At 30.4% G+C, this 26,770-nt stretch overlaps 2 protein-coding genes and 1 non-coding gene across 3 annotated transcripts; 1 reads left to right on the top strand and 2 right to left on the bottom strand.

Moving 5' to 3' along the window:
• Positions 1–1,588: 1,588 nt before the first annotated feature.
• TRNAL-CAG (transfer RNA leucine (anticodon CAG)) lies at positions 1,589–1,669 on the bottom strand. The gene has a single exon. It is a non-coding gene; the product is annotated as a tRNA-Leu (tRNA).
• Positions 1,670–4,037: 2,368 nt separating this feature from the next.
• LOC107888778 (reticulon-like protein B9) lies at positions 4,038–5,708 on the bottom strand. Its single transcript, XM_016812981.2, has 4 exons — positions 5,342–5,708; positions 4,715–4,895; positions 4,412–4,623; positions 4,038–4,334 (listed from the first exon to the last, which is right to left on the bottom strand). Exons 1-4 carry the CDS (start codon positions 5,445–5,447, stop codon positions 4,177–4,179), a joined length of 657 nt encoding a protein of 218 aa, XP_016668470.2. The 5' UTR covers positions 5,448–5,708; the 3' UTR covers positions 4,038–4,176.
• Positions 5,709–22,332: 16,624 nt separating this feature from the next.
• LOC121221154 (uncharacterized) lies at positions 22,333–23,656 on the top strand. Its single transcript, XM_041101731.1, has 3 exons — positions 22,333–22,493; positions 22,654–22,877; positions 23,225–23,656. Exons 1-3 carry the CDS (start codon positions 22,453–22,455, stop codon positions 23,266–23,268), a joined length of 309 nt encoding a protein of 102 aa, XP_040957665.1. The 5' UTR covers positions 22,333–22,452; the 3' UTR covers positions 23,269–23,656.
• Positions 23,657–26,770: the final 3,114 nt, after the last annotated feature.

Raw genomic sequence — 26,770 nt, 5'->3', positions numbered from 1 at the left:
ACTTTTAAAAAAAATTCAAAAATTTAGTTTAATTTTCAAAAAATTGAAAAAAAGGAAAAAGTATTATAAATATTCAAAAGATTGACTGACATTGACCAGGTATTGACCGATCAATTTATAAAACATTTTTTAAATTATTTGAAGTTTGTATACATTTTTTTAATTTTCTCAATTTTAAACTTTATTCTTTTCCTGAAATTTTAACTATTTTTATTGAATTATATATGTTCATTTTTTTAATTTTTATATTATATATTTATATATTTTTAAAAATTTTAAAATAATTAAAGTGGAAGACACATTCCCTTATTTGCCCACTTTTCACATCCTAATTTGGCCACTTCATCCAATTGTTCAAAAACAAATGATGTTAACTGTAAGGGACCAATTGTGTAAGTAATGGTAACCTCAAGGATCAATTTGATCCAAAAAAAAATTAAGGGTCAATCTATATATTATGCCTTATATTTATAATTAACATTTAATGGGTTTTTTTTACTGAAAATGCCTATCTTTATTACTCATTAAGAAATTATGTATTTTATAATTAAGTAATTTTCACACATCATTATTTATATTTTGTTGATATAAGGTAAAATAAGGGAGGGGATAAAAAGGAGTTCGGAGTAATAAGGGAGGTTGATTCATTCGTAGAGGCCTAGAGCCAAAAAGGATAGGCTAATTGAGAAGAAAAGTGCTTAGGTTGCAAAAAGGTCAATCCTCTATGCATAGTTTTTTAGGATATTTATAGGAGAGATCCCCTTGTCCACTAGTATGATATGAATAGAATAATTCAATCCCATTAAATGTGTAATGGATAATCATATGCACGTATCATGAGATTCTATCAATATGAGTTAGTAGAACCCAAAATAGACTTTTTATTGTATTAGAAGTATGTTCACAGGTGGGACGTGCAGTCATGCTCAGGAAGTCAATGTAGAGTCAACAATACCTCTTGAGTTAACATGTGTTCTCTTCACAAAAGGATATAACATATTTATTTATTTCATTGGTTAATAAATTATGCATGAATCTTATATATTATAAGCACTAATTAAATTATTATATTTGCATGTGTCGTATTTTTTGGTATTCTTCATTTTTCATTTGATAGTCCATGTTCGGGGTTCATGATTATTCTTCCCAACAATATTATCTCCAAGGTTAAAACCCGTTTGCTCCATTTAAAAATACAATTTGACTTATCATTGCACCCAACACTTGTTTATATTTACATGAATCATTATTATATGCTAGAATTTTAATTTAAAATTTTGATAAATTAATTATTAGAATATATAACATCTTTTAATCTTTGAATTGATAACACTTGTTTTATTTTTTAAAAAATAAAGATATAATTATTTTAACATAAAATTGATTAAAAATTTTACAAATTATAAAAAAATTATTTTATCAACTATTTTTTACTATTAATCATATTTTTTGTTATATTTCTATTATTATGTTAATTATTTAAAATATATACTATGATATTAAATAGTTTCATCCAATTAGTTAACGTAAATAGTTGTAGTGGGCTGTTAGCCCAGCCGTTATATTTAAAAGTAAAAATACAGAAATTTGTCAAGAATGGGATTCGAACCCATGCCCTTTCGGACCAGTACCTGAAACTGGCGCCTTAGACCAACTCGGCCATCTTGACTTTTTGTTCACAACGTGTAGATATTTAATTAATAAAAATTAGGAAAATGGAAATCAAATATCCATTAAAAGAAAAAAGAAAAATGCAAACGTTTTACACGCTTCAATTAAATGGGTTGTTTTCTTTGCTGCCACTATTATTATTTAGTTGATTTAATCCATAATAACATTTATTCAGTTGACCTTTGCAATAATAAATAAAAACAAAAAATGCAAGTGATGAGGGGACTTTGTGCCTTTTTGTCTGTCTGTCGGTTCTAAATCAACTCATTCATGGCGATGAGTATAACTCTTTATCTGTAAATTGAATTTCAAGGGCTTTAAACTTTAGTGGCTTAAACCTTCTCTATTAAGTATTAACATATGCTTGGAGTAGACAGCAGAACCATATGCACATGCTTTGTTGATTTGCATGACTGGACTGAAGTGAAAAGACAGCACTAAACAAGCAACTCAAACTTGATCTCATTATATAGACATAATTGTTCTCATCAATTATAATCATGCACTGCTATATCCTCGCAATACATATGTATGATCTTCAGCCTGCAACTCAGTAATACCCTGAGAATGCATCTGTGTAATTGCATAAACCTTTATAGTTAGTACTAATTAGTACATCATCTTTGAAGTTCTATGTTTCAAAGTAGCAAAAAGATGCTCAAGACAGAATGAGTAAGCTAAAATGGAACATGTTAAAGTTTTGAAATCAAGGATTTATGCACCACAAGCTGCACCACATCCAGCACCCCCACACCCAGCAGTACATCCTCCGCCATAAAAATTGGTGTCACCTGAGTCAGTTTTCTCCTTGGATACACCATCCGCACAAGAGAATAGTATGGCTGAAATGGAAGAAAGGGTGAGCAAAGCAGCCCATAAGACTAGGAAAAGACCACCTATCCCACCTCCATCCACATCACTAATTACTTTCAGTTCCCTAACCATCTTCTTCTTCTTCTTCCCCAAGTCTTGATTAGTGATATTGATGGATAGTGTGGTTTAATTTCCTTGAGTGAAATGAGCATCCAAAGACTCAAGTAGTGAGTCTTCTTATATATTTGCTCGTAGCTAGGTCATTGACTTACCAAAAACCATAAGAATGATATAATAATATATGCTCCAAGATCCGGAAAGCCTTAGTGAGATATTTCCTTAATTTTCCACTCAGCTTTTTGTGATTCTTCTTGTTTGCACTAGAATTGGCAGGCATGAACCATCAGAAATTGACATGAAATATTAGTAGTGGGTCAACATGCAGCACTACAAATGTATTATGTATGATGCATGGTTGGTTTTATATGCACTTCCACTCTTTCTTGTCACTCAAAAAATTGATAAAAAGAAGAAAAAAACAAGCTATATGTTAACTGCTTTAATCCATGACAGTCAAATTCTGAGAATCTGTGTGTGATCAGCACTAATTAGATGGTTGGCTAGTGGCCACCATCTTGAAATATATATATATATATTTCTCAATTATTGAACAGCAACTTTTTCCTTAGTAGTAACTTGGGCAGGCTGGAACTAGTCCAATCTTATCCTAAATTAACTGTGGAGAACAGAGTTTAAAAATGCAATTATTTGCCTAATTAGTGGACACTTCCCAAAAACAGCTTTAATAATAGTAACTTTTTAAAGAGTTTCCACATCCTGATTGAAATTTTTTAAGCATAATAATTTATTTAATTTTCAAACTTTTGAAAAAATTATTTTACTCAGTCATTTAATTTATTGTTCTTTTACTTTTTGAAATTACTCTTTTATCAAATTACCACAAAATAGATAAAAAAAATTAACAAACATTAACTTTACTGATGTGGATATACATGTGGACTGCGCCATACTGATGTTACATTAACAATTAATTAATTTTTAAAAAAATTAAGAAATATCCAAATATATATATAGAAAGTTATTAAAATTATTTAAAAATTTTGTAAAAATAAAAAATACTTTTAAAATTTTAATTTTTTTAAAAATTAGAAATTAATTAATTGTTGAATATGTAGTATTCATCTTATAGTCGAGGAGTATGTCAACATCAGTAAAGTTTACATTTCCTATATATTTTAGGGTGATTTACTAGTTTAAAAGTTAAAAGAGATGACAAATTAAACGGAAAGTTATAATAATTTTTTTTATTTAAAGTAGGGTGGGATATTGTTTATAGCATCGCAAAACACATGTATGTACCACTCATTCATCTGTTTTACTTGTTTTGGTGAAGATTCTGAATTGAATTCTGACAAAAAGTATGGTGCTATCATATCCCACTATCATTTAAATCCAAAGCACTGCACTGAAGCCATTAACCTATGCAATGCAAACCAATTAGTGGTGTAAATGTGGACAGCAAACAGAGGAGATCAGAAAATGGTTTTTTGCTTTCATTTAGATTCATTGATCAGACTGTAAATCTGTTTTATTAGACCACCCCATCAAACATATTTCATTATTTTACAGGATTTTATTTACATTTACATGTGGAATGGTAACATGGGCTATTTACGAATGTTTCTTTTCCTTGACTGTTCCTCTGGGTATCTTGTTAAGAAACCTTTTGTACACTTTGCTCCCCTTTCGAGTCATTTGGCCAGCATGATAATCAACTTCATCCTCATATCGAGTGTACAGATATGGCAGTGTTTCCATGCTCACAAGCCCTTTAAAGAAAAACTATTATTACTCGAATGCTCTCGATGCTTTAAAAATCATTAATAGTGATATGATTAAATCTTACCAATGAAGAGAAGGTTGACGAAGTCGAAACAAGATCCAATCACCGATAGTACGTAAAGAGAAATAATGACCAGAAAGAAATTGACAGGATCATTCCCACCAGCAATGTGGAGGAGCTTTTGAAGGAACTGATTGAACCTCCAATGGAAGAAGTAAACAACTTCACTGAAGGCAGCTTGATCCGATAACAACTGAGGGATCGTTGGACGTTTCCTTGGAGATGAAATGTGAATCAATATTAGGTTTGGATTAATGAATGTTAGGGTTTAGGGTGGTGAAGCAAAAAGAAAAAGAGAATATATACCATCCAAAATAATCAGCAGAAATGCACCAGATGAAGATGGCAAGCATGGCGGTGATGGAGATGTGACAGAGGAGGGTGACGAAGTTGTACTCGACCACCTCGAAGAGAAACCAAATGGTTGTCACTCCCGTTAACAAGGCGGCTGATACCTTTGGGTTCCTCCATAGTAATACATCAGCAACTGAAATTTTTATTTACTTTTATTAGACTCCCATTAACAAAATTTAATATCGTTAATTAGCCAATATTGGTTCATTAAAAATATTTTTAAAAAAATACATAAATGAATCTAGTTTTGATGAGGTCTTATTATAAAATAAAATAAAATAAATTTGTTTTCTAAAAAAGGTTATTGATAACGTCAAAAACATCCACATAAATGATTTATTGACAATATTAATATATGGTATGAAATATAAATTTAATTAAAAAGGTATTCTTACTTATCCACTATTTTCATATTAAATTTGTTTCCTTCTAATTGCTGCCACAACACAAAAAACTAAAACTTTGGTTGAAATTCTTTTCGATTTCAGTCTGCAATAACACCTTTCATTCCAACCTTATTACCAAACACAAAAGTAGTGAATATATATGGGTATGTAAAAAGAGAGATGGAAAGAATACCTTTTCCTCCACCAAGAATGGCATGCATGGGCCTTTGGCGTCCAAAGAGCTTTCCGCGTGGGGTGATCTCATTGTCGGACTCTGATGATGAGTCATATATCGGCATGGTTGAATTTCTGTATATGTATATATGGCTTTTGTTGTTGATGCTGAAAATAATGTTTGTCTGTGAATCACCAGTTTCATTGAACCAATCTTATACGAAATTGGATGGGGGGGGGGGGGGGAGGGTGTTCTAAGCTTGGCAAGAAAGTAAGTGAATAGTGGGCATAAAGAAGAAAGGAATGGCTTGGGGCCTTGAATTTCCTTTGCAAGGGTTATTACTTTGCATGCCCGCCACTGATCATATAAAGTAGTGAATCTTATTTTTCCATCTTGCCTTAGGAACCCCCTTCACATATACTCTTTATTAACAGGGAGTTGAAGTAGCTTCTGCTTAATTAATAACCCTTTTCAATTAGCTTTTATTTCAGGCATAACTTGATGCCTCCAAACCCACTTTTTATTCTTTCTATTAACTTCTATATTGTTATTAGAAAGGCGTCTTCATGAATAGTCATTTCCTTAATCTAAAGTCACCAGGATAGTTAGATGACATATACTTTACTACTTATTAAGAGGTTGCGTCTCCATAGGCTCAAAATTTGAGCACTATTTTACGATAAACCCGGCTTGACATATAAACATTTTATTATTTATAAATAATAATTTTAATTTAGTTAAATCAATTTTAAATTTTTTGATTATTAAAATATTTGCATTTAGAGCTGGCATATAGGGGCTTGGATTAGGCTTACTTTGGACTCAAATTTTTTCTAATGAATTCAAATAATTTTGAATGTAATAGTTCATTTTATTTATATATAATGACAACAGAATTTAATTTTGCCTTATAAAAAACAATAAATTATATATATAATTAATAGATTTATTTTATATAAAATAATTAAAGTGCTTATTATATAATATTATTATGCTATGATATTATATAAATTAATGAAAATATTTTTTATTGTTTCATTATTATTAAATTTATAAATATAATACTCATATTTTAAAATATTTATTCCAAAGCTCAAATATATTATACTAAGCCCAAACCTAAATAATATATGCATTATTGCCCAAACTAAAAAAACTAATTCTAGCCCAAAATAAAAAGAAATTAAACCTAATACATAAATACCATCTGTAAAAGTTAAACCCAATTAAAAATCTAATTTAATAAAAATAATATTTTATAAAATATATTAAAATATTAATAATATTTTATGTATTTTTAATTATAATTATAAACATGTATTTTAATATATTAAATTACACATAACAATTGATGTTATATCTTTTATTATTTTATTTTGTAATACTATATCACCTACTATTTGTAGATAATATAAGATAATAAATTAATTATTATTATATTGGTTGAGATATGCTCTAAATTCCTATACATTTCGTACATTTGAAAGTTAGTCCTCCTATTATATTATATAATGTTATATCATATCATATAGTATATAATACTTTAATAGTTTATATATATATCAATGGTTAACCATTATAATATCATGTAATACTATATCTTTTATTATAATCTATAATATTATTGTTATACATAATAGTAGTACATTATATATTATTATTTATTATTATATCGTTTGAAATATTCTATATGTCTCTATACTTCAAGATGCTGAAATGGTGTTTTGGTTCTCAATTCGATGAATGGAGAAGATGAATACCATTTTGCTTTTTTTTTTTAATTTAATGTTAAATTTAATAATATTTTAAACTATAATTTTAATTAAAATTCATATAGCCGGCCACTAACTAAAAAAAAAGCCCTAATTGCCATCTAAATCTTTGCAATAATGTTTTCCATCATTAAACTCCAATAAAATATTAGCAATTAACTCTTGTACTTTTTACGATATAATCATTTTTTCTTAATTAATCAATCAAACATCAAAATTTCTAGACCAAACTTCAATACACCTATATAATAACTTCGAAATATTTGATTAAATATTTACAGACTCGGTTTATAGAAACGAGGTCCTAAAATTTCATTTTTCAAAACTACTTGACTTTAGAGATAAACCACTTGAACTTAACTAATCATTCAGTTAACTAAAATTATCAATTCAAAATTTACTATAATACTATATTTGACTCTTAAATATTAAATAATAATATTTACGGACTCACTCGTTGGATTTGTGGTCTCAAAACAACTGTTTCTGACACCACTGAACAATAGGTCGTTACATTGGCAATATTACTCTCCTTTACTCTATTCATCCTTAATTAGATTGCTTCAAGTTGTTTAGAGGGGATGAGATTAAAAGCTACCTTGTCAGCAATAAGGCTTGTAGCTTGTGAAACAACAATATCATTTTCCAAAAAATCTAGATGGAGTATGCCTAATTTTCGATATATCTTCAATATGGTCAAATGAGTTACAATCTCATGCTTTACATGAGCATTTATCAAATGCTAGTATTTATAACTCAAATGTGTTTGATCCTTCCTCACACAAATTTGCCTATGTTGTGATATCCTTGTTCTATTTTGTTTTTTGAACATGTTTAGCAATCGAGCTAAAATTCTTTCAATCTCACATAATTTTAAAGCAGTGGGATCTAAAGTGCCTTTCTTTCCTACAATGATGGCATGCAAAATTCGTACGAGAAATAAGTTTCTTACAAAGTTTATTACAACCAAGTTCGGATCTTCTAACAACTAAGATAATTTTACTTTACCTTCCATATTTTTTGAGAATGGCTTTAACATCATTTAACTCTTACTCGTTTGCTTTCAAAGTTGCATATGTTTTAGAAATCATCTCATCCTTTTCTTTGGTAGTTTCATAAAGTATTGTGTTAATCTTCTTAAGATTGGCAAAAAATCATCTTTTTCTTTAACTACAATTTCAAATTTTTTCTTTTTTCTCCTTTGAGAATGATAACTTCTTCCCTCAAGAACTCGTTTAATTAGCACAACAATTCCATGTTCTTCAACATATAGCTAAAAGCTTCCTCTTGGTTGTTGAAAGGAACATCATTATCATGGTTTGAATTTGATGATTTAATCCTTGAAGGTGGACATGAGATAGAACGACATTTCTTCTTAGACTTCATTATTGCAAACTGTAGCTCAGGATCTCTTCAAGTGCGTTTGAGGCCTACTCTGATACTAAATGAAAAAGCCTTGGTTTACACTTCATTCCAACTTTGGTGTTCAAATTGTTGTTGGAGCAGATAACTTGGTTGGCTACAAAATAATTTCATCCTAACTTCTATTAAAACAAAGAATAAGGTAGAACAAATTATGATAGAACAGTTTTAAGATAGTGAAGCAATGAGAGAAATAACACACGATATTTGTTAACACAGTTCGGATTCTCCAATCCTACTACTCTATGGAGCCTTGCTCAGAGAATGATTTTATTTCACAATTTTTTTGAATCAACTATTGGCTACAACCCAAACTATCCTTACACCGACAAATACTTGCTTCCCCAATATTGAACCCAAATTGTTACAAACTACTCTCCCTAAATATCTTACAATACATTCAATATAATCTCCAAAGAATATTTGAAAGTGTTTCACAAAATATCCCAAGGAAAACACGATAAAGATAAGGATAATGCTATTTTCTATAAGGAAATTTTGAGCCAATCGTTCTTAGCAACAATAAAATGGGCTTCCACCACTTTATGACTTTTCTGGTTTGGCCAAAGATAAACATTACCTTTTATTATCAATAATGTCAACTTAAAAGAACTTTGACTGGAGCAAGCACTTGTTCTAATACCAGTTCCAATAGTCTATGAGACAACAAGAGATAATTGAACACACCATGGAACAGTCAAAAGTTCCAACAAAAATTATAATGATATATTAATTTCTTGATTTTATCATGACATTAACCAAACAATAATTAAATAAATTCATATGGCAACTCTTATAACATTTAATTGCTAGAACTTAATTCGTGATTTTGCTTTTTTACTAGTGATAAATTAAAGTTATCATTTTAGATTAATTATCATTTAGGCTATTTTTGTTTCATTTAAAATAGCTTCAGAAAAATGATTTCTAGAAAATAGATTGCTTTCCTTGAAAAAGCTAAAATGTTGTGTTTGATGAATCTGGATAAAATATTTGTTATCGTTTGACAAACTTCCTTGAATTTTTTTAAAGTTTTTTTAGTAAAACAAACATAGCATAAATTATATTTACTACAAAATATTTTCCGCGTAGAGTACACAGACAATACTTCCAAGACTACTTTAGAAGGGATAATTTTACATTGTATTTTCATTGTAATTTAAACTATTCAAATTTAAAGATACACGATATCTTATTATTTTAAATTATTTATTGCTTGAAATAAGAAAATATTTTACTATTAGATTAAAACAAAATAAAAAATTTGATTAGATAAAATATGATAAAATATTGAATTAACTTTATACACATTTTGACTAACATTTTTATTATAATTTAAACTGTTGAAATCTATAAATAAATACTATCTTATTTTAAGATATTTTAATTATTTTATATTACATATAACAAAAATAATTAAACACATAAATACATGTACTACATATGTATCATTAGAAACTAGTAGCTAATAAATATGAAAGAAGGTTATTATAATAACAAATAATACAAATAACTTCTCTATTGTAAAATGTAACTATTAAACATAAATAATATTTTTCGGGTTAGATTGTATTGAGCTTAAAGTTCTTTTCTCAAGGCATGCTCCCTTAAGGAAACTAATGGCTAAATTAGTCTTAAAGGCCATTTTTTTTCTTTAATTAGGCCTTTAGGCCGGTTTTTTTTTCATCTATTTAGGGAAATAGGCCGATTTTAGGAGAGAGAAACGGAAAACGCGTTAGCTGGGTGTGCTTTTTGCACAGTTGGCAGGAAAGTGCACTCAACTGAACGCACTTTCCCTTTAAGTTGCAATTTTTCATTTTTTTAATATAATTAATTTCTTTGGTTAGATGGTTAAATACTAGTGGTTTTATCCTTAAGTCCTACGTTCAATTCCTCTCTTACTCACATTAGTATTTTTTATTTCATGTTGTTTTAAGTTATTATTATTATTTTTAATTAATATTTTTAGCATATCAATTTCCTTAGTTAAATGGTTAAATATAATAATTTCATCCTTGAGACCCAAGTTTAATTCCCCTTTTCTAAATATATTTGTAATTTTTACTTTATGTTCTTTCAAGCTTTTCTTATTTTTAATTAATAAATATATTTGTTTCAAATTATTTTTTATTTTAATTCATCTTTTTAAATATTTTAATTAATAACTATGTTATTCATAAAATCAAATAATAAATATGTAATTATATAATAAAAATACATATTTTACATATATCATTATGTTTAAAATATTTGAATTAATAACTCCTTTATATATATAATATAAACATCAACTATTTTATATATATATATTTTATATATAATATTTACATGTAAAATATTTATTTTTTCCATGTATATAAAAAAAGCTTGAAACATCATAAAATAAAAATTAAAAATATATTTAGAAAAGGGGAATTAAACTTAGGTCTCAAGGATGAAATTATTATATTTAACCATTTAACCAAGGAAATTGATATGTTAAATTAAAATAAAAAAAAACTTAAAACAAGATGAAATAAAAAATACTAATGTGAGTGGCAAAGGAATTGAACCTGAGACTTAAAGACAAAACTACTAACATTTAACCATCTAACTAAAAAAACTAATTGTATTAAAAAATTCAAAAATTGCAACTTAAAGGGAAAGCGTGTCCAGCTAGGCGTGCTTTCCTACCAACTATGCAAAAAACCGCACCTAACTGAACGTGCTTTTCGTTTCTCTCTCCTAAAATTGACCTATTTCCTTAAATAATAATAATAAAAAGCCTAAAAGCCTAATTAAAGAAAAAAATGACCTTTAAGGCTAATTTGGCTGAAACTAATTTGTTAATTCACGGTGAGAAAAAAAGAAAGATTAGAGTATAAAAATCATCCAAATATATATTTATATTTTTTTTGTCTATTTTGATTATTTAATTATTCCTTTTTTATTTATTCAGTAAACCTTTTGAAATTAAATATTTTAATCATTCTGAACTAATGTGGGTTTTTTTATTGGTCTAGTAACAAAATTAGCCCTCTAATGTTTTACACATTCTATCAATTTGATTCTAAATATACAATATTCAACAAATTTAGGCATTAATGTTTACAAAATTTGTCATTTTAGTTCTAATTCTAAAAAGTTCAGTAAATTTGGCCTTCAACATTTACAAAATTTATCAATTTAGTCCTAACTCTAAAGATTAAAGAAAATAGTTTTAGCCCTTTAAAACTCATCGACTAACCCAAGTGAGATATTAAAATATGAAAAGAGTATCCTCTTTCAAGGCACTTGCAATAATTTCTTTTACTATATTTAGGTTTCACATTGGACCAAACCAATTGATTTGGAATCTATCTAGAACACTTGATTGCATTACTATCTAAACAAATAACGTTTTTAATGCCTTTTTTTTTGGATCTTAAATTTTTTTTTGTGTGTGTTTTATCCAAAATTTTTCTTATTTTAATATTTGACATGGGTTAGCTGGTGGGTTATAAAGGGCTAAAAATATTTTTTTTTCTATTCTCTTTTAAATTTTTAGAGTTAGGACTATTTGACGGATTTTGTAAATGTTGAGGGTCAAATTTATTGAATTTTTTAGAATTATAACTAAATGAAAAATTTTGTAAATATTGAGCGCTAAATTTGTTGAAATTTTTTATATTTAGGATCAAATTGATAAAATGTGTAAACATTTAAAGGCTAATATTGTTACTAGACCAATAAAAAAGCCCAAATAAGCAAAGTGACTAAAATATTTAATTTTGAAAAATTAATATTTGAGTAACCAAAATCAAATGAAAAACATAGTTGAGTAATTATTTTTGTAATTTATCCAAAAAATCAAATGTTTTAGATGTTGTCATATGTTTTTTTTTTCTGATATTAACTTTAAACATTGTTTTTATTTTACTGTCGGTGGATAGATAATTATTATTATTTAATAATAATGCATTCAAAATGCTAAACTAGATATGGTTTTGGTTTTTTTTTCAAGCTCAGATTAATTAATAAAAAAAATGAAATCATATTCATTGGAATCAACCTTTAAACAAGATCACAAAAATTTTCAACTTTATTAGAAAAAAAACATTAAACTCTTTAACACCCAATCCAATAAATATTTAACTTCGAGAAACCCAAAATGTAGCGACGATGTACTTTTGGTACCTAAGAGTGATTACGTATCATTATTTCATACATTTTCCAACTCTGCATTAAACCTGCAACAAAAGTCCTTCTTTATTCCATAGTAATATAAACAGGCATAGGCAGGACATACTGCATGCTTCATCATCTTCCTGTAAAAAATGGAAAACAAGATATTGGTGTAGGGTCAAGAACAAAGTTGATGCATTGGGCATGGAAAAATGAGTGTTTTTACTAGGGTTTGCCAAAAGTGAGATAATTAATCATTGCAAACAAGAAATGTTGATTGAGTTGGGTAGAGAGAGTAAGGCGTGAAGGTTAAAAGTTTAATTTCTTATGATTGTTTATTATTAGGGGCATCTTTTTTGACTCCCAGGAAACCAACAAATACTGCAGGTGTCTTGTTATGAAGCTTAGCACTCCCTTCAACGATCTCTATTTTGCATTTAACTTGTTTTTCTTTTTCTTTTTGCCAAATTTATCTTCTTCACTTTTTTCTCTTTTTCATTTTAGTTGTGTCATCAATTAAAATAATATTAATCATCGAAAAATGTTATAACATTACTTAAAATTAAATACAAAATATAATCAGATAAATATAAATTTTGAATTATGAAATTTTTATTTTATATGTTGATCCTTACTCTCTCTTTTTTCAAAACAAAATTTACATTATTTTTAAAGAATTCAAAATTCAAAAGTATAATATAATATTAAAATAAAATAAAATAAATACATTCAGTGATAAGGAGATTTTATTTTTCTATCATTTTTTACACTTTTTATAGAAAAAATTCATCTTATTATAAATTATCAAATAAATTTAAAAAATTAAATCAACAAAAATATTAATTTTCAGCTAATTTAAGTTTTTCTAAAAATTAATCCTTTCATAGTTTATTTTCTTTTATCTATTATTACACATCCTTTCAAAATATTTCTCATCTATCCATTTTTTTTAAAAAGCCATCCCACCATTTTTTAGTCAAAGGTTAAATAGTTGCTTTTAGTGTCATGTTAGCTCCACTTGGCAATATACATGGCTTGATATACACGTGATTTTATCCCAAAATGAGAATGAGTGAGAAAATAGGCATTAATCCAACATGGTAAATTAAATTAAATTATTTAAAATAAAAGTAAAAAAAACCATTATTTAGTAAAATTTATAACTCAAGAAATATTTAATTCATATGCTATTTACGAATACTAAAAATATAAAATAAAAAAAAGGTTAAATGAGCTAAATACTTGTACAAAACATTTCAATTTTTTTACCAAGTATTGCACTAATTTTTATATCTTTATTCTAACTCATAATAATTAATGGTATTTTCAGTTATAATTTTACTAAATAATGTATATTCTATAAATTGAAGGATAATTGCATGAAAATATAAATTATTAAAAATTGGCATACTGGCATAAATCACCCTCAACCTTTTAAAAAAAATCAATTTAGTTAATTAGATTTTTTTATCTCTTTTAAACCTTAAACAATAACATTTGGTTAAAATGGTCAATTTTGGAAGGAAACCCTAATGGAGCCGTTAGTGTCTAATGTGGCATCCGCATGAGTGTTTAACATTAGACCTTTAATACAAGTGTTCTTTCACATGTTTATTCAAAAACCTAACACGTGTTAAATCAAATTAAATGGAAAAGAAACATTAATAAAATGAGGAGAAGTCTTTAATTCCTCTGCACTCACAATCTCTTCATCATCAATTTACAGATCTAAAAAACTCTCAAATTTTCAAAAAAGAAAAATTTATAAAATTTCTTTGTTTGTCTAATAGGTATTCGTCAAAAGGAGAATTTTGTGACTCATTCTCATAAGGAGTACATATTATGATGGTGAAGAATTTTTTTTGTTATTCTAGTAAATTAGCACCACTTGACACTTCATGGAGTGATTTGAATCTAATATGATGGTTCTATAGATGCGAGAATTTTTGGGTAAGGTTAATTTAAGATAGAACTGTTAGATAACTTTATGTTATAGTTAAATTTTGAGAATTTCTAACAATTAAGATTTTTAGATTTGAAAATATGTTATTTGTAAAATAGTTTGACTTGTTAGGGTTTTTCCAATTTTATGTGGTATGATGTATTTTATTTTTCTGCTTGTTGAATATGGGAAAAAAGAAATTCTAGAGCTAATGGAGATTTTGTTGAACATTTATTCCTTTTAGGATTGTTAAAGCTGAGATTCCTCTATGTATTGTTGTAGGTAGGTGGTTGCCCATTTATGAGATAGTGAAAGGAATCTAGCAAGTGAGATTGCTTCAATGCGAAGGCATGGTAGTTTTGATGAGAGTATATGTGGATCTCAAAACAACAATGTGTCTAGGTCGATGAATAGCAGTATGTAACTGGAAAAGGAAGGGATGAAGCAATATGATGCAAGTGAAGAAGATAATGGAACAAAGAAGCTGAAAATTAAAGTTGGAATCTTTGAAGAGTAAGAATAAAATAAGGAGCTGAAGATTACATGTTTATCACTTTAGAATGAGATAAACTTGTATAAAACCTTCTTTATTTGTTGCATTTGTTGTATGATGTGTATGACAATAAGGTTCTATGTTGACAAATGTGGTGAAAGGGTAAATGTGTTGCTTTAAAGAATATCAATGTTAAGTGGCTAATTGGTAGAATATTGTCCTGTATTGTACTTTGAAAGTATTTTAATAGGAACTGAGGACTTTTGTGACTAATTACTAGAATGATTTCTTGTATGATTGCTTCCAAGTATTTTCATAGATGATGAGAACTTCAATATTGCACTTTGAAATATGATATTTTGTTAAACTAATTGGTAGTTTTGGTGATCAAGTTTGGATACCCTAAACTAATTTTAGATGTAAAATGGTTAAGAATTGTTTGTGATGTAAAAATAAGTTAATTTAGCTTGGTTTAGGGTATATATATGATAATTTAATGGGTTATTAATGAACAGTGTCAACTTAAATAAAATATAATAATATATTTTGTAAATATCAAGAGTAAGTCACTTAAAGTGACAATTGTAGAATATATTGGTAAATATCTATTCCCCACCATATTGCCTATACCAATGGTACACAACCAAATGTCAAAATATGCATGTACCAATTTAGACAAAAAATGCCTACTAAATGTACCTATTAACACTTTCAACTATGATCACAAAAAAAAAACTTAGGAAATATATAATTGTCTGTTCACTAATTTATATCCAAAATATGCTATTCTAATTTACCTATGTGACTATGTATAGTTCCACATTTCAAGAAACAACATAAACAAAAGTAAAAAAGTATCACAAAAAAGTTTCATCAAATTTAATCCAATCATTTTTTGAATCGCTTTTGTGCAACTGGTTCTTGGGTTCCAAAAGAATCTTTATTGATGTTTTGGTTCTGTTTTAGAGATCTAGACTACTTAGAAAAGGTCTTAGCCAATGTTTTCGCTTTGTTGCTCAATTGCAACTTTGGGAAATATGAAGGCATTTAGTATAATATATGTGGTTCGGTGAATACATTAGGCAAGATATTAATACAAGTCTATAAACACTTACATAGAATGTGTAATAACCTATTTTTTAGTGGTGTCAAAAACGGTGGTTTCGAGACCATAATTTCAACCAGTGAGTTACTAAATATTATTTACTTAATATTTATGAGTCTATTAGAGTGTCGAATTAAAGTTTGGTTCAGTAATTTCGATGTTTGGTTGGTTAATTAGGTGAAAATGACTAAATCGTAAACGCTACAATGGTTAATCACTATTAAATTATATGTGCTAATTGAGTACAAAAGCATGGTTGGATGGCTTTAAATGGTAATTAGACCATGAGAAATAATAGTGGACAGTTAAAGGCTTTTGGTTAATGAAATTTAAAGGTTTAACTTAAGGTTATTTTGGTAAATAGGTTTAACATAAACAAAATAAGCCAATAATCTTCTTCTTCTTCATCATCCTACCATCTTTGAACCAAAAAATATTGAAAAAAAAGTTTGGAGTGTTCGGTTCATGCTCTTCCTTGCATGTGAGTGAATTTGTAACGCCTTCAACCCGATCCGAATCTTGGGCATTACCACACAAATATAGACGCAAGCTTAATTTACTTCTACGATTTACAGATAATGATAACTTACTTAACTACAATTTTCAAACTAAAATACATAAGTACAATGAGTAAATACAGATACAACATGAGGTAATTAAACTACAATGATATCCAAATTAAACCCCTAATTTATTACAGATACCCCAATTGAATTTTATAAGGGTATTATAGTCTTGAACATACCGCCAACTTGCTCTGTATACATAACAGCCTAATATGCCACTCCTCAGGCATAGTCCTTGCATCGTCCCTCCTAGTGTAAACTCATATCAAATTTCCTGTAACAAAACACACACCCTTATAAGTTCTTAAGAACTTAGTGAGAAAAACACCATTTACCTGTGTCATTTCTGCACATCTTAATTGGTAACTTATTTAGATGATCATATCATTCTGAACCTTCAACTTAGTCACTGGTGAATACTCTTTCAATTTCTATTCTCATTTGCACATCAAATACCATGCCTTGCTCAGAGCTCATTTCTTACCCATCAACATCTTCAATACGCCGCTTACCTCTTTCAATTTGATCTTTCATAAATCTATATCTGTTTCCTTTACAAAGGTTCATACGATCGAATCACCGTCACTCTTGTATACATAACTTTAAGCCGTCGTTCCACAATCCATATTTGATCACCTATACATAAAAGGTACATTCCTTCTAATATATAGTTAGAAAAATATTTATTCAGAATATGCTTCTTTTATATTTACCTATTCTATATCTCATCACTTCATTATTCATTGTCGAATTATGGTATTGTATAACATTTTATCATAGCCTATAGAGACACTGTGTCTTACTGATTTTTCTAATCACACTTATAGGCCATACTGAACACGCCAAAGCAATTTAATACAAAATCTACCAAGAATCATTCCTTTAGGTTACACCATTGCGAGTCTTACTAGGATATGCCACAAGGGCACTACTTTTAGATTTTGCTATGTACGTCATTCTTTCAGGTTTTCGCCAAAAAGGCTATCATGTTAGAATTTGCCACACAGGCTATTGATTTATTGTTCACCACAATGGTGGTTCTTAAGAGTGTACCACGAATGCGGTCTTTACAAAGTTTGCCACAAAGGCTTTCTTTCATATTACCCACACAAGCTTTCTTTCTTGATGTGTTTACGATATGGATTTGCCTAAACTCACGTTATGTGAGGTTTGCCCATCATTTTTCTGGGACACATAGGGAAACCCATTGGGTAATTACCGCCCTTTAGTTCCTTTCGAAAAGTCCCATGGCTATGGGCTTTTCCTTCAATATTCATATCAAAGATCTTGTTTTTAGTCCCAACAAACCCCTTTAGACTCCACCACTATGAACAGACACAAACTCTCTTGATAGAACCTCCATGCAATGACACAATTCACCTTCATCTCTAACTCTAAAACTTACTCTTAATAGAGCATACCCTTAGCATACATCTAAGACACACATATACGATCAAACCTACTTCTCAGATTCCATACCATAACATGCATTCAATCATATAGTTGCATGACCATCATACTATATTTTTCTAGATTTGGTTTTATCGTTCAATCAATTTTTGTAGAGATACCTCATGTGAATTTTATACATGCAAGAGTCAATACAGAGACTTACATGACAACCACAGATAGTAGTTTGAACTCTAGATCTAACCTTTATTAAGACATTGCAGCAACCACTGCTTATAAAACAGAGGAACACCATTAAAGCTCATTCGAGTAACCATACTATCATCTCAAACCCAAATGAACCCCATACAAGCCTTACTCTTTCATCTTACTGTCCATGCATTCATTTAGACCTACTCTTTCATAGCACAACATGCAAAGTTATAAAACTTACCTTAACATAGAGAAATGCCTTCAGTTCCTCAAGCCTCAGATAACCTTATCTTAGAAGAAACCGAATATATGAAATGGAAATGGATGTATGAAATGACAAATTGTTATATGAAACGGAAAATGGTTATTTGATTTGGATATGGTTGTATAATTTGCTATAAGTGAATAGTGATATATGTACCAAGTATGTTAATTTGAATATAACTTATAAGCATGGTATTGTTTTATGCTTGTTATGTGAAGGAACTAAACTTATTGGCTTGTGGTATGAATAGGCCATCCATGATCATCATGTTTCTTAAATGTATAGATTGTATTTTCAATGCATATGTATATTAGACTCTAGTAAGTTATGTTAAGTTTATGTACGAACTTACTAAGCACTAGGTTGCTTACATTTACTCTGTTAGATTTCTTGTAGATCATCAGAAGTTTTGCATTCAGTCGAAATTCAAGTTGGAGCTCACACTACCCGTTTGATGACTTTATATATTTTTTATCATTTTGTGATAGGTTATAAGTGGCATGTAATTATGTATTTTAATCATAAGCGTGTAAGTATAAGATTGTGGTTGAAATGACATGCAATAATAAGTTCTAGTTGTTATGTTTTAAGATGAAGTGACAAATATGATTTGGTCATTTGGTTAACTTTGCCTAAGATTTGTTTTGGTATGTGAAGTTGAATTTGTGCAAATGTGTATGGTATATGAATGATGCTTAAATGGTGATGAATGTTAAATTGTAATTATTTGAACTAAGGTGTCAATTGTGACATATTGCTTAGGAACTTAGGATGAATGAATTAAGTGTTGCCAAGAGAATTTGGTGATTGGCAGGTTCTCCATAATAACCACCAACAATCCGCCCACACAAACCACCAACTGGGACTACGTCGGGTAGGGTGCTACACATAACCAGGCTAAAAGTTAATCCTTTATTAACTACTTCATTTTGTACCACATTTGAACTCGTCCCCTGCTTTTGCATCGATAAACCACTAAATGAAAGCAACTATTTTTAATATGTAAGATACCATTGTTACTCTATGCTTTTCTGCAATCTCTCTGTAGTAAAAGAACCTGTCAACTTCTACTATCCAATCCACAAAATCTTCAATATAGAAATTATCATTAAGAGAAAAAAGATCTACTTTAAGTCAAAAGTCTTCATCTTTAGTAGAGCATTTGGCCAACCGATCTCACATATTCTCTTAATCCATAAGCAAATCGACATCTTCGTCTTTCGCGTTGATGTTTTGATGAAGTGCATGAACAATGTTATGTCTATTTGGACATAATGCTTGGGCTAATTCCAATTTACACCTATCTAGACAATGTGGTTCAACCAATTCCTTAGCTTCATGTTTGTCAACATATTGACCTATATTCTTAGAATCTATATATAGTTTGATTGCCTTCATTCATCATTCTAAACATTCAAGATTATCTCTTTTCATATAAAACTCCTCTCATAAAGTCTAATCTCCTTTAGAATATTCCAGTCCACCTACATTAGTTATCAAAAAGGATATTCCTAGCTTTGATTGCAAATTGAAGCAACACGAATTGAATGGAAAAAATGAAATGTATTTCACAGAGTCTTGGAAAAGAAAACTTAGTAAGCACATGATTTATCTAAAAAATAGAAAAGAAAATAAAGTTCTTTTCATTAAGAGATGAAACTAAAAAACAATTTATTTTTGAATAAAGTACAAAACTCACCCACTATAGCCTCTTTATAAGCCTAAAAATGATCAACTAAATAATTTACATATTTATTGTTGACACCATTTTTTAGGATGAAAAATGGGGTTGACTTGGGTTTTGAAAAAAAGAAACGGGAGTCGCCACCAATCCTCTTTTTTTTATGAGGTGCGATTGGATCACCTCGAAGAGGGGTTGTTTTTAATAAACGGTTTGATTTTATTAAAACAACAAGTTTGGTCCACGAAATTCAGAAAAACGGGTTCAGGAGTCGGTTACGCACGAGGAAGGATTAGCACCCTCGATACGCCCAAAATTGGTACCTAGTTGATTACTTAATGTCTTAATGTCAAAAATTGAGAACCTTGAAGAATTTTAAAAATACGACCCTTGTATTAAAACGTTGAAAATTTTCAGGAAAAGGGGATATTTCACGTTATTCGAGAAAGAGAATCATATCCAGTAAGTTAGGACACAATGTCTCAAATTCGCGATATGCGGATGAAAAATGCTTATTTAAAAGATATTTTATTATCTTGGTTTTAGAAATAAATCAGGCCCAGTAAGTTAGGGCACGATCTTTTCTTAATTCCCGAGATCGTTTAAAAACTTGAGTTTGAAAAGATTCGTATATTTAGATTTATTATGAAAATCGAAACCCAGTAAGTTAGAGTACGATCCTTTCGAATCTAAACACGAAATATTTTTAAAACAAATTTTGTTATATCGAGTAAAATAAAACACGAAAATCGTAGTAAAAAATGTGAAAGCAAATTACATTGTTGTTATACGTGGTAAAATCATAATACACATAAAAATAAAAAATAATACGAGCAATAACAACAATATAAAATAAATAGAAGTCATACCTACAATCATATAAAATAACAATATATATAAACAAATAAATTAAAACATTCATAATGACGAAAATGAAATAAATAAGTAACAAATACAATTAAATATAAAAGATATATATAGACATAAACTAAAATATGTATATATATAAATTAACAAAATGTATAAAGTATGTTTTAATATATAAAAGAAACGATAAATGTGTATATATAAAAATATGTACATATATATGGGTGTATAAAACTATGGAATATGAAAATAATAAAATACATATAAAAGTAAGTACATATATATGTTGAAAAATAAAAGAAAGTATGTATGTACAAATTAAAGTTTAAAAATAATGAAAATATACGTATGTATACGAATAAATACGTTAATTTTGATACATGTTAAAAAAATATATTGAAAATGTATATATATATTTATGTAAATTAAGATATACAAAAATATGTATGTACGTGCATATAAAAATATATATACTTATAAAATAAAAGGATATGTATGTATATAAATTAATAGTAATATGTGTGTATATACGGATTTATAAAAAAAGTATATTTTAAGATTATATATAAATATGTATATATTTAGGAAAATGAAAAAATATATATAGATATATAGATATGTACATAAGTTGTAAAATATATAAACTATATAAGTATATATGTTATAAAAACAATGTATGTGTATATCACAAAAATATATGCATGTATATGTATATATGTGCCGAAAATTTAAATAAAATAAATATAAACAAATAGGTAATAATAGTAATAATAATAACAATAATAATAGGACTAAATCAAAACGGAAACGAAATCTCAGGGCTGAAATCAAAAATGAAATAGAGTAAAGGATTAAAATGTGAGGCGCGCGAAAAGGGAAGGACTGAAAAGGGAAATATTCCCTAGTCCTAGAGTGCAACGTTTCAGCGCAAAGGACCATACATGGTCAAAGGACCTGATTGAAACAGAAACAAAACTCGCAGCCCAAATCAAAAAAAAAATAAAAGGTTTGATTGCATTTCAACGCAAGATGGAGGGACTAAATGCATAAATTACCCATTAAGGACAAGCATGTGCAAGATTCCCCACTAATGCGCCGTTCATGATTGAAAAAAAGACCAAAAATGTTTTATATTTTTATTCTTTCACTTTTTGAATTTGCTAGAGGAAAAAGGCTCTGCCTTCTTTCAAACCACCATTTTTTCAAACACCCAACACTTGGGTTTCTTAACACCTTGAGTGCCACCACGCTACCAAGACCGACGGCCGACGATGGAAGAAAAACCCCGGCGGCACGGTCACGGCCAACTCCGGTGAGTTTCTCCTCTCCTTATTTCTTTTGTTTTTATTTTCTTAAGTAGAAAGAAATAAAAAGAAATTAAACTAGATGTAAAAACACACAAAAATAAAGAAACGAAAATTACTTCTCCGATTCAAAGTTTATGTTTTTATTGTTCTTGTGTCCGTAAAAAGAGAGGAAGAGCCCCCTTTGCCGGCCATCGACCACCGCACCGGTCGCCGGACGCCGGCGACGACGCTGCCGTTCGCGGTGGCCGGAAAACCAAAAAAAGCTCCATTTTTCTCCTTTTTGCGAATAGAGTCCAGATCTGGGGTTAGAAAAGCCAAAATCCCGGCAAAAGGGCCAAAATCGAAAGAGACCTTTCGGTTCTTCCTCTTTCCACCGCCGCCGGAAACAGGTAAACTCCTTTTTACTTTTATTTTTTTATCTTATATATATGTGTGTTGATTGAATGATAATAAAAAAGAGAAAGAAATACTATAGAAAAACCGAAATAGAACGAAAATAAAGAAAACGAAAAGAAAACAAGGTGAATCACCTTCTAAAGCCCCCTTTTTTATTTCTTTTAATTTTTTCAAAAGCCGAATCTTCTTTTTTTTGTTACAAAAGTCCCCCCTCCTTTTTTTTGTTTCTCTTTTTTTTTTCCCTGGTCCGATTTTGCTTGTGGCTTTTATAGCCAAAAATACAATATTCTGTTAATGTTTATTGCTCCATTTTTTGTCCTTTTCCTTTGCTTGTTTGCAGGTGCGGCAAAAGGCATGGTGGTGGCAGACAGCATGGGAGAGTAGGAGTGGTGCTGGTGGTAGACAACATAGGAGAATGGGAAGAGGCAAGTGGGAGTCTAGGGTTTTGGGATTGGGCTTGGATGTTGGGCTAGGTTGATTTTAGGTTTTGGGTTTTATTATTTGGGTTATTTTGTTGGTATGGGCCCGGGCAAAAATGGACTTTTACAGCTGCCCCTCTTTGCTCATTTTCGTGTAACGAGAATAGAGCAAAGACATCAAAAGGGCCAATTTTGCCCGGTCTTGCCGAGTCTTGACTTTTTTTGACACTTCTCTTCTTCAGGTAGCCTCATTCCGTCCACTGTGCCTTGTTGCTTCGATCCACTCTACTGTACTTCAGGAAGGTCTGATTTGTAGCTTTAATCTTCTTCGCAAGGGAACGAAATTTATGTTTTCAGTCTGTTCCACTGCAACATCAGAGAGATAAGATCTCTGGCTTCAATCTGATGTGATCTACTCTACTGTAACTTCAGAGAGATAAGATCCTTTATTTTAATCCGCTCCACTGTAACTTCAGAGAGATAGGATTACTAGCTTCAATCTACTCCGCTGTAATTTCAGAGAGATAAGATCTCTGGCTTCAATCTGCTCCACTGTAACCTCAGGGAGATAAGATTTGAAATTTTTCTGTCTGTTCCACTGTAATCTCAGGGAGATAAGATCTCTGGCTTCAATCTGATGTGATCTACTCTACTGTGACTTCAGAGAGATAAGATCCTTTATTTTAATCCGCTCCACTGTAACTTCAGAGAGATAGGATTACTAGCTTCAATCTACTCCGCTGTAATCTCAGAGAGATAAGATCTCTGGCTTCAATCTGCTCCACTGTAACCTCAGGGAGATAAGATCTGAAATTCTTCGGTCTACTCCCCTGTAACCTCAGGGTGATAAGACCTGATGCGATCTACTCTGCTGTAACTTCAGAGAGATAAGATCCTTTATTTTAATCCGCTCCACTGTAATCTCAGGGAGATAGGATCTGAAATTCTTTGGTCTGTTCCACTGTAATCTCAGGGAGATAAAACCTGTATAATAAACCTAATTATGCCTAATGATTAGGATGACATGATCAAAATGAAACAAATGCTCCTAACTAGACATATGTGAATGGTGTTTGCATGAATGCATAATTTTATTTTTCCGAGAATGATCTCGCTTAGGTTGTCATTACTCGAAGTTTACTAAGGCTTTGTGACTGACGTGCTGCAACGCCTTCTCGCTTGACTGATTTTTTTTCTGAAGAAACATTTAGCCAGACTGTCCCCATTGTAAACCTCAAAGTTATATCCACTGGGACGCCAAAATTTGTACCATCATTCTCTCACAGTAATCTAAGGGTAGAAATATGTGGTTTTTCCTCTGTCCTCTTTTATCACAATTCGGGGATATAGGATCTGAACCGTTCTGGTTTCCTACACCATTCTCAAGGTGTCGTACCAAAGTCTTATGCGCAAGTGAAGGCTCTCTTCTCCGAGGTAACCTCTTCCTATTGCCTGATGATCATTGCTTGCTTGTTCATTTAAGCTTTGTAACACGACAGCTTGTCATTTTGTTCAATCAATGTTTAGACAACAAAATCTGAAAGGATAGTCTTTAACTTAGACTCTTCCTTCTTAGATATTTCACCCTTTAAACTTGGTATTTTCTAAACAATAGTCATGTTTCAAGTCCCTATATTATTTAGAAATTTTCCAGAGTAATGTGCAAAACTTCTTTCCTGAAAGTTTTATTAGTTTGTTAATCATTATTCCTATGCAACATATTTGCAATGGATAAGAATAAAGCTAGTTCTGATCATAACTCGAATAAAACATCAAAGATGGCGAAAGAAGGTTAACAAAGAAGTGGATTGAGAATGTGCGTTTTCACAAAAAGAAAGGAAGAAAGAAAGAAAATAAAAGAATGTATTTTCAAGAATACACATAAGAACTAGGTGCCCCAGTTATCGCAGCTTGAGTTTCTCTGTACAAACTTTCCGAAGACCCTTCTGAGTTTGACATGTGTTCAGGAGATCTGCAATACTCTGTCCATGTTCCAAGACGTTGCATATCATTTCTTATTGGTTCAAGTAAAGCAAGATAATCATATGCCCCCGATCAAAATTTGATCCGCTCAAATCCTGATGTTCCAATCCTGCCCAGTACTTGAGTCGCCTTTTTCGAGTTTTCGACTCAAGCCCTCTTTGGTCTCAAAGTGCCTTTTACGGGTTTTCACCTTAGCCTCCCAAAGTTTTTTTTTTTTTTTTAGGAAGCAAAGCGCCCTTCACGGGTTTTCACTTTGGTTCCCCTTTCTTTCAAGTGAAGTATTTCTTGACGGAGTCTGCGTTTACAGGATTTGGTAAACTTTTGCCATCCATCTCGCATAGGATCAAAGCTCCACCAGAAAAGGCCTTCTTTACAACATAAGGGCCTTCCCAATTTGGCATCCATTTTCCTCTAAAATCTTTTTGCATAGGAAGAATCTTTTTTAGTACCAAGTCCCCTTCATGAAATTCTCGGGGGCGAACCTTTTTATTATAGGCTCGCATCATTCGTTTCTGGTACATTTGCCCATGGTGAATAGCTCTTAGCCTCTTTTCCTCTATTAGGTTCAACTGATCGTACCGAGATTGGATCCAATCGGCTTTATCCAACTGTAACTCAGATAACACCCGTAGAGAAGGGATTTCAACTTCAATGGGTAATACTGCCTCCATTCCATAAACCAGAGAAAAAGGCGTTGCCCCAGTAGAAGTTCTAACAGATGTTCGATAGGCAAGGAGAGCAAATGATAATTTCTCATGCCAATCCTTGTAGGTTTCAGTCATTTTCCCCACAATCCTTTTAATGTTTTTATTGGCCGCCTCCACTGCACCATTCATTTTGGGACGATAAGGTGATGAGTTATGATGCTTAATTTTAAATTTGCTACAAACTTCAGCTATTGTGCTATTATTCAAGTTCATCGCATTGTCGGATATGATCCTCTCAGGCATTCCATATCGACAAATGATTTCCTTCTTCAAGAATTTGCTGACTACTACTTTCGTGACATTTGCATATGAAGCAGCCTCCACCCACTTGGTAAAGTAATCAATTACTACGAAGATGAAGCGATGCCCATTCGAAGCCTTTGGTGATATTGGCCCAATAACATCCATACCCCACATGGAAAACGGCCAAGGAGAGGTCATGACATGAAGAGGTGAAGGAGGCGCGTGTATTTTGTCTCCGTAAATTTGGCATTTGTGGCACTTCCTGGCATGATCAATACAATCTCCTTCCATGGTGGGCCAATAGTACCCAAATCTCATGATCTGTCTAGCCATCGTGAAACCACTGGCGTGCGTCCCACAAATACCCTCATGGACTTCTTCCAAAATTTTCTTGGCTTCCACAGCATCCACACATCTTAACAGTACTTGATCCTTCCTTTTTTTATATAACACTTCTCCATCTAAGACATATTCAATGGCTATCTTTCTCAGAGTTCTTTTGTCATTCTCTGTCGCTTGATCAGGGTATTCCCG

This window comes from Gossypium hirsutum, chromosome D09 (assembly GCF_007990345.1).
Source record: "Gossypium hirsutum isolate 1008001.06 chromosome D09, Gossypium_hirsutum_v2.1, whole genome shotgun sequence".
NCBI classification, from domain to species: Eukaryota; Viridiplantae; Streptophyta; class Magnoliopsida; order Malvales; family Malvaceae; genus Gossypium; species Gossypium hirsutum.
Note: the sequence above shows the minus strand (reverse complement) of the source record. Positions and strands in the feature narration are given on the sequence as shown.

Coding starts and splice junctions, on each gene's coding strand:
- LOC107888778 (XM_016812981.2), bottom strand. CDS start 5,447: ATGCCGATATATGACTCATCATCAGAGTCCGACAATGAGATCACCCCA. Junction 4,896..5,341: donor CATTCTTGGTGGAGGAAAAG/GTATTCTTTCCA, acceptor TAAAAATTTCAG/TTGCTGATGTATTACTATGG. Junction 4,624..4,714: donor TCTGCTGATTATTTTGGATG/GTATATATTCTC, acceptor TTCATCTCCAAG/GAAACGTCCAACGATCCCTC.
- LOC121221154 (XM_041101731.1), top strand. CDS start 22,453: ATGGAAGAAAAACCCCGGCGGCACGGTCACGGCCAACTCCG. Junction 22,494..22,653: donor CACGGTCACGGCCAACTCCG/GTGAGTTTCTCC, acceptor GTCCGTAAAAAG/AGAGGAAGAGCCCCCTTTGC. Junction 22,878..23,224: donor TCCACCGCCGCCGGAAACAG/GTAAACTCCTTT, acceptor GCTTGTTTGCAG/GTGCGGCAAAAGGCATGGTG.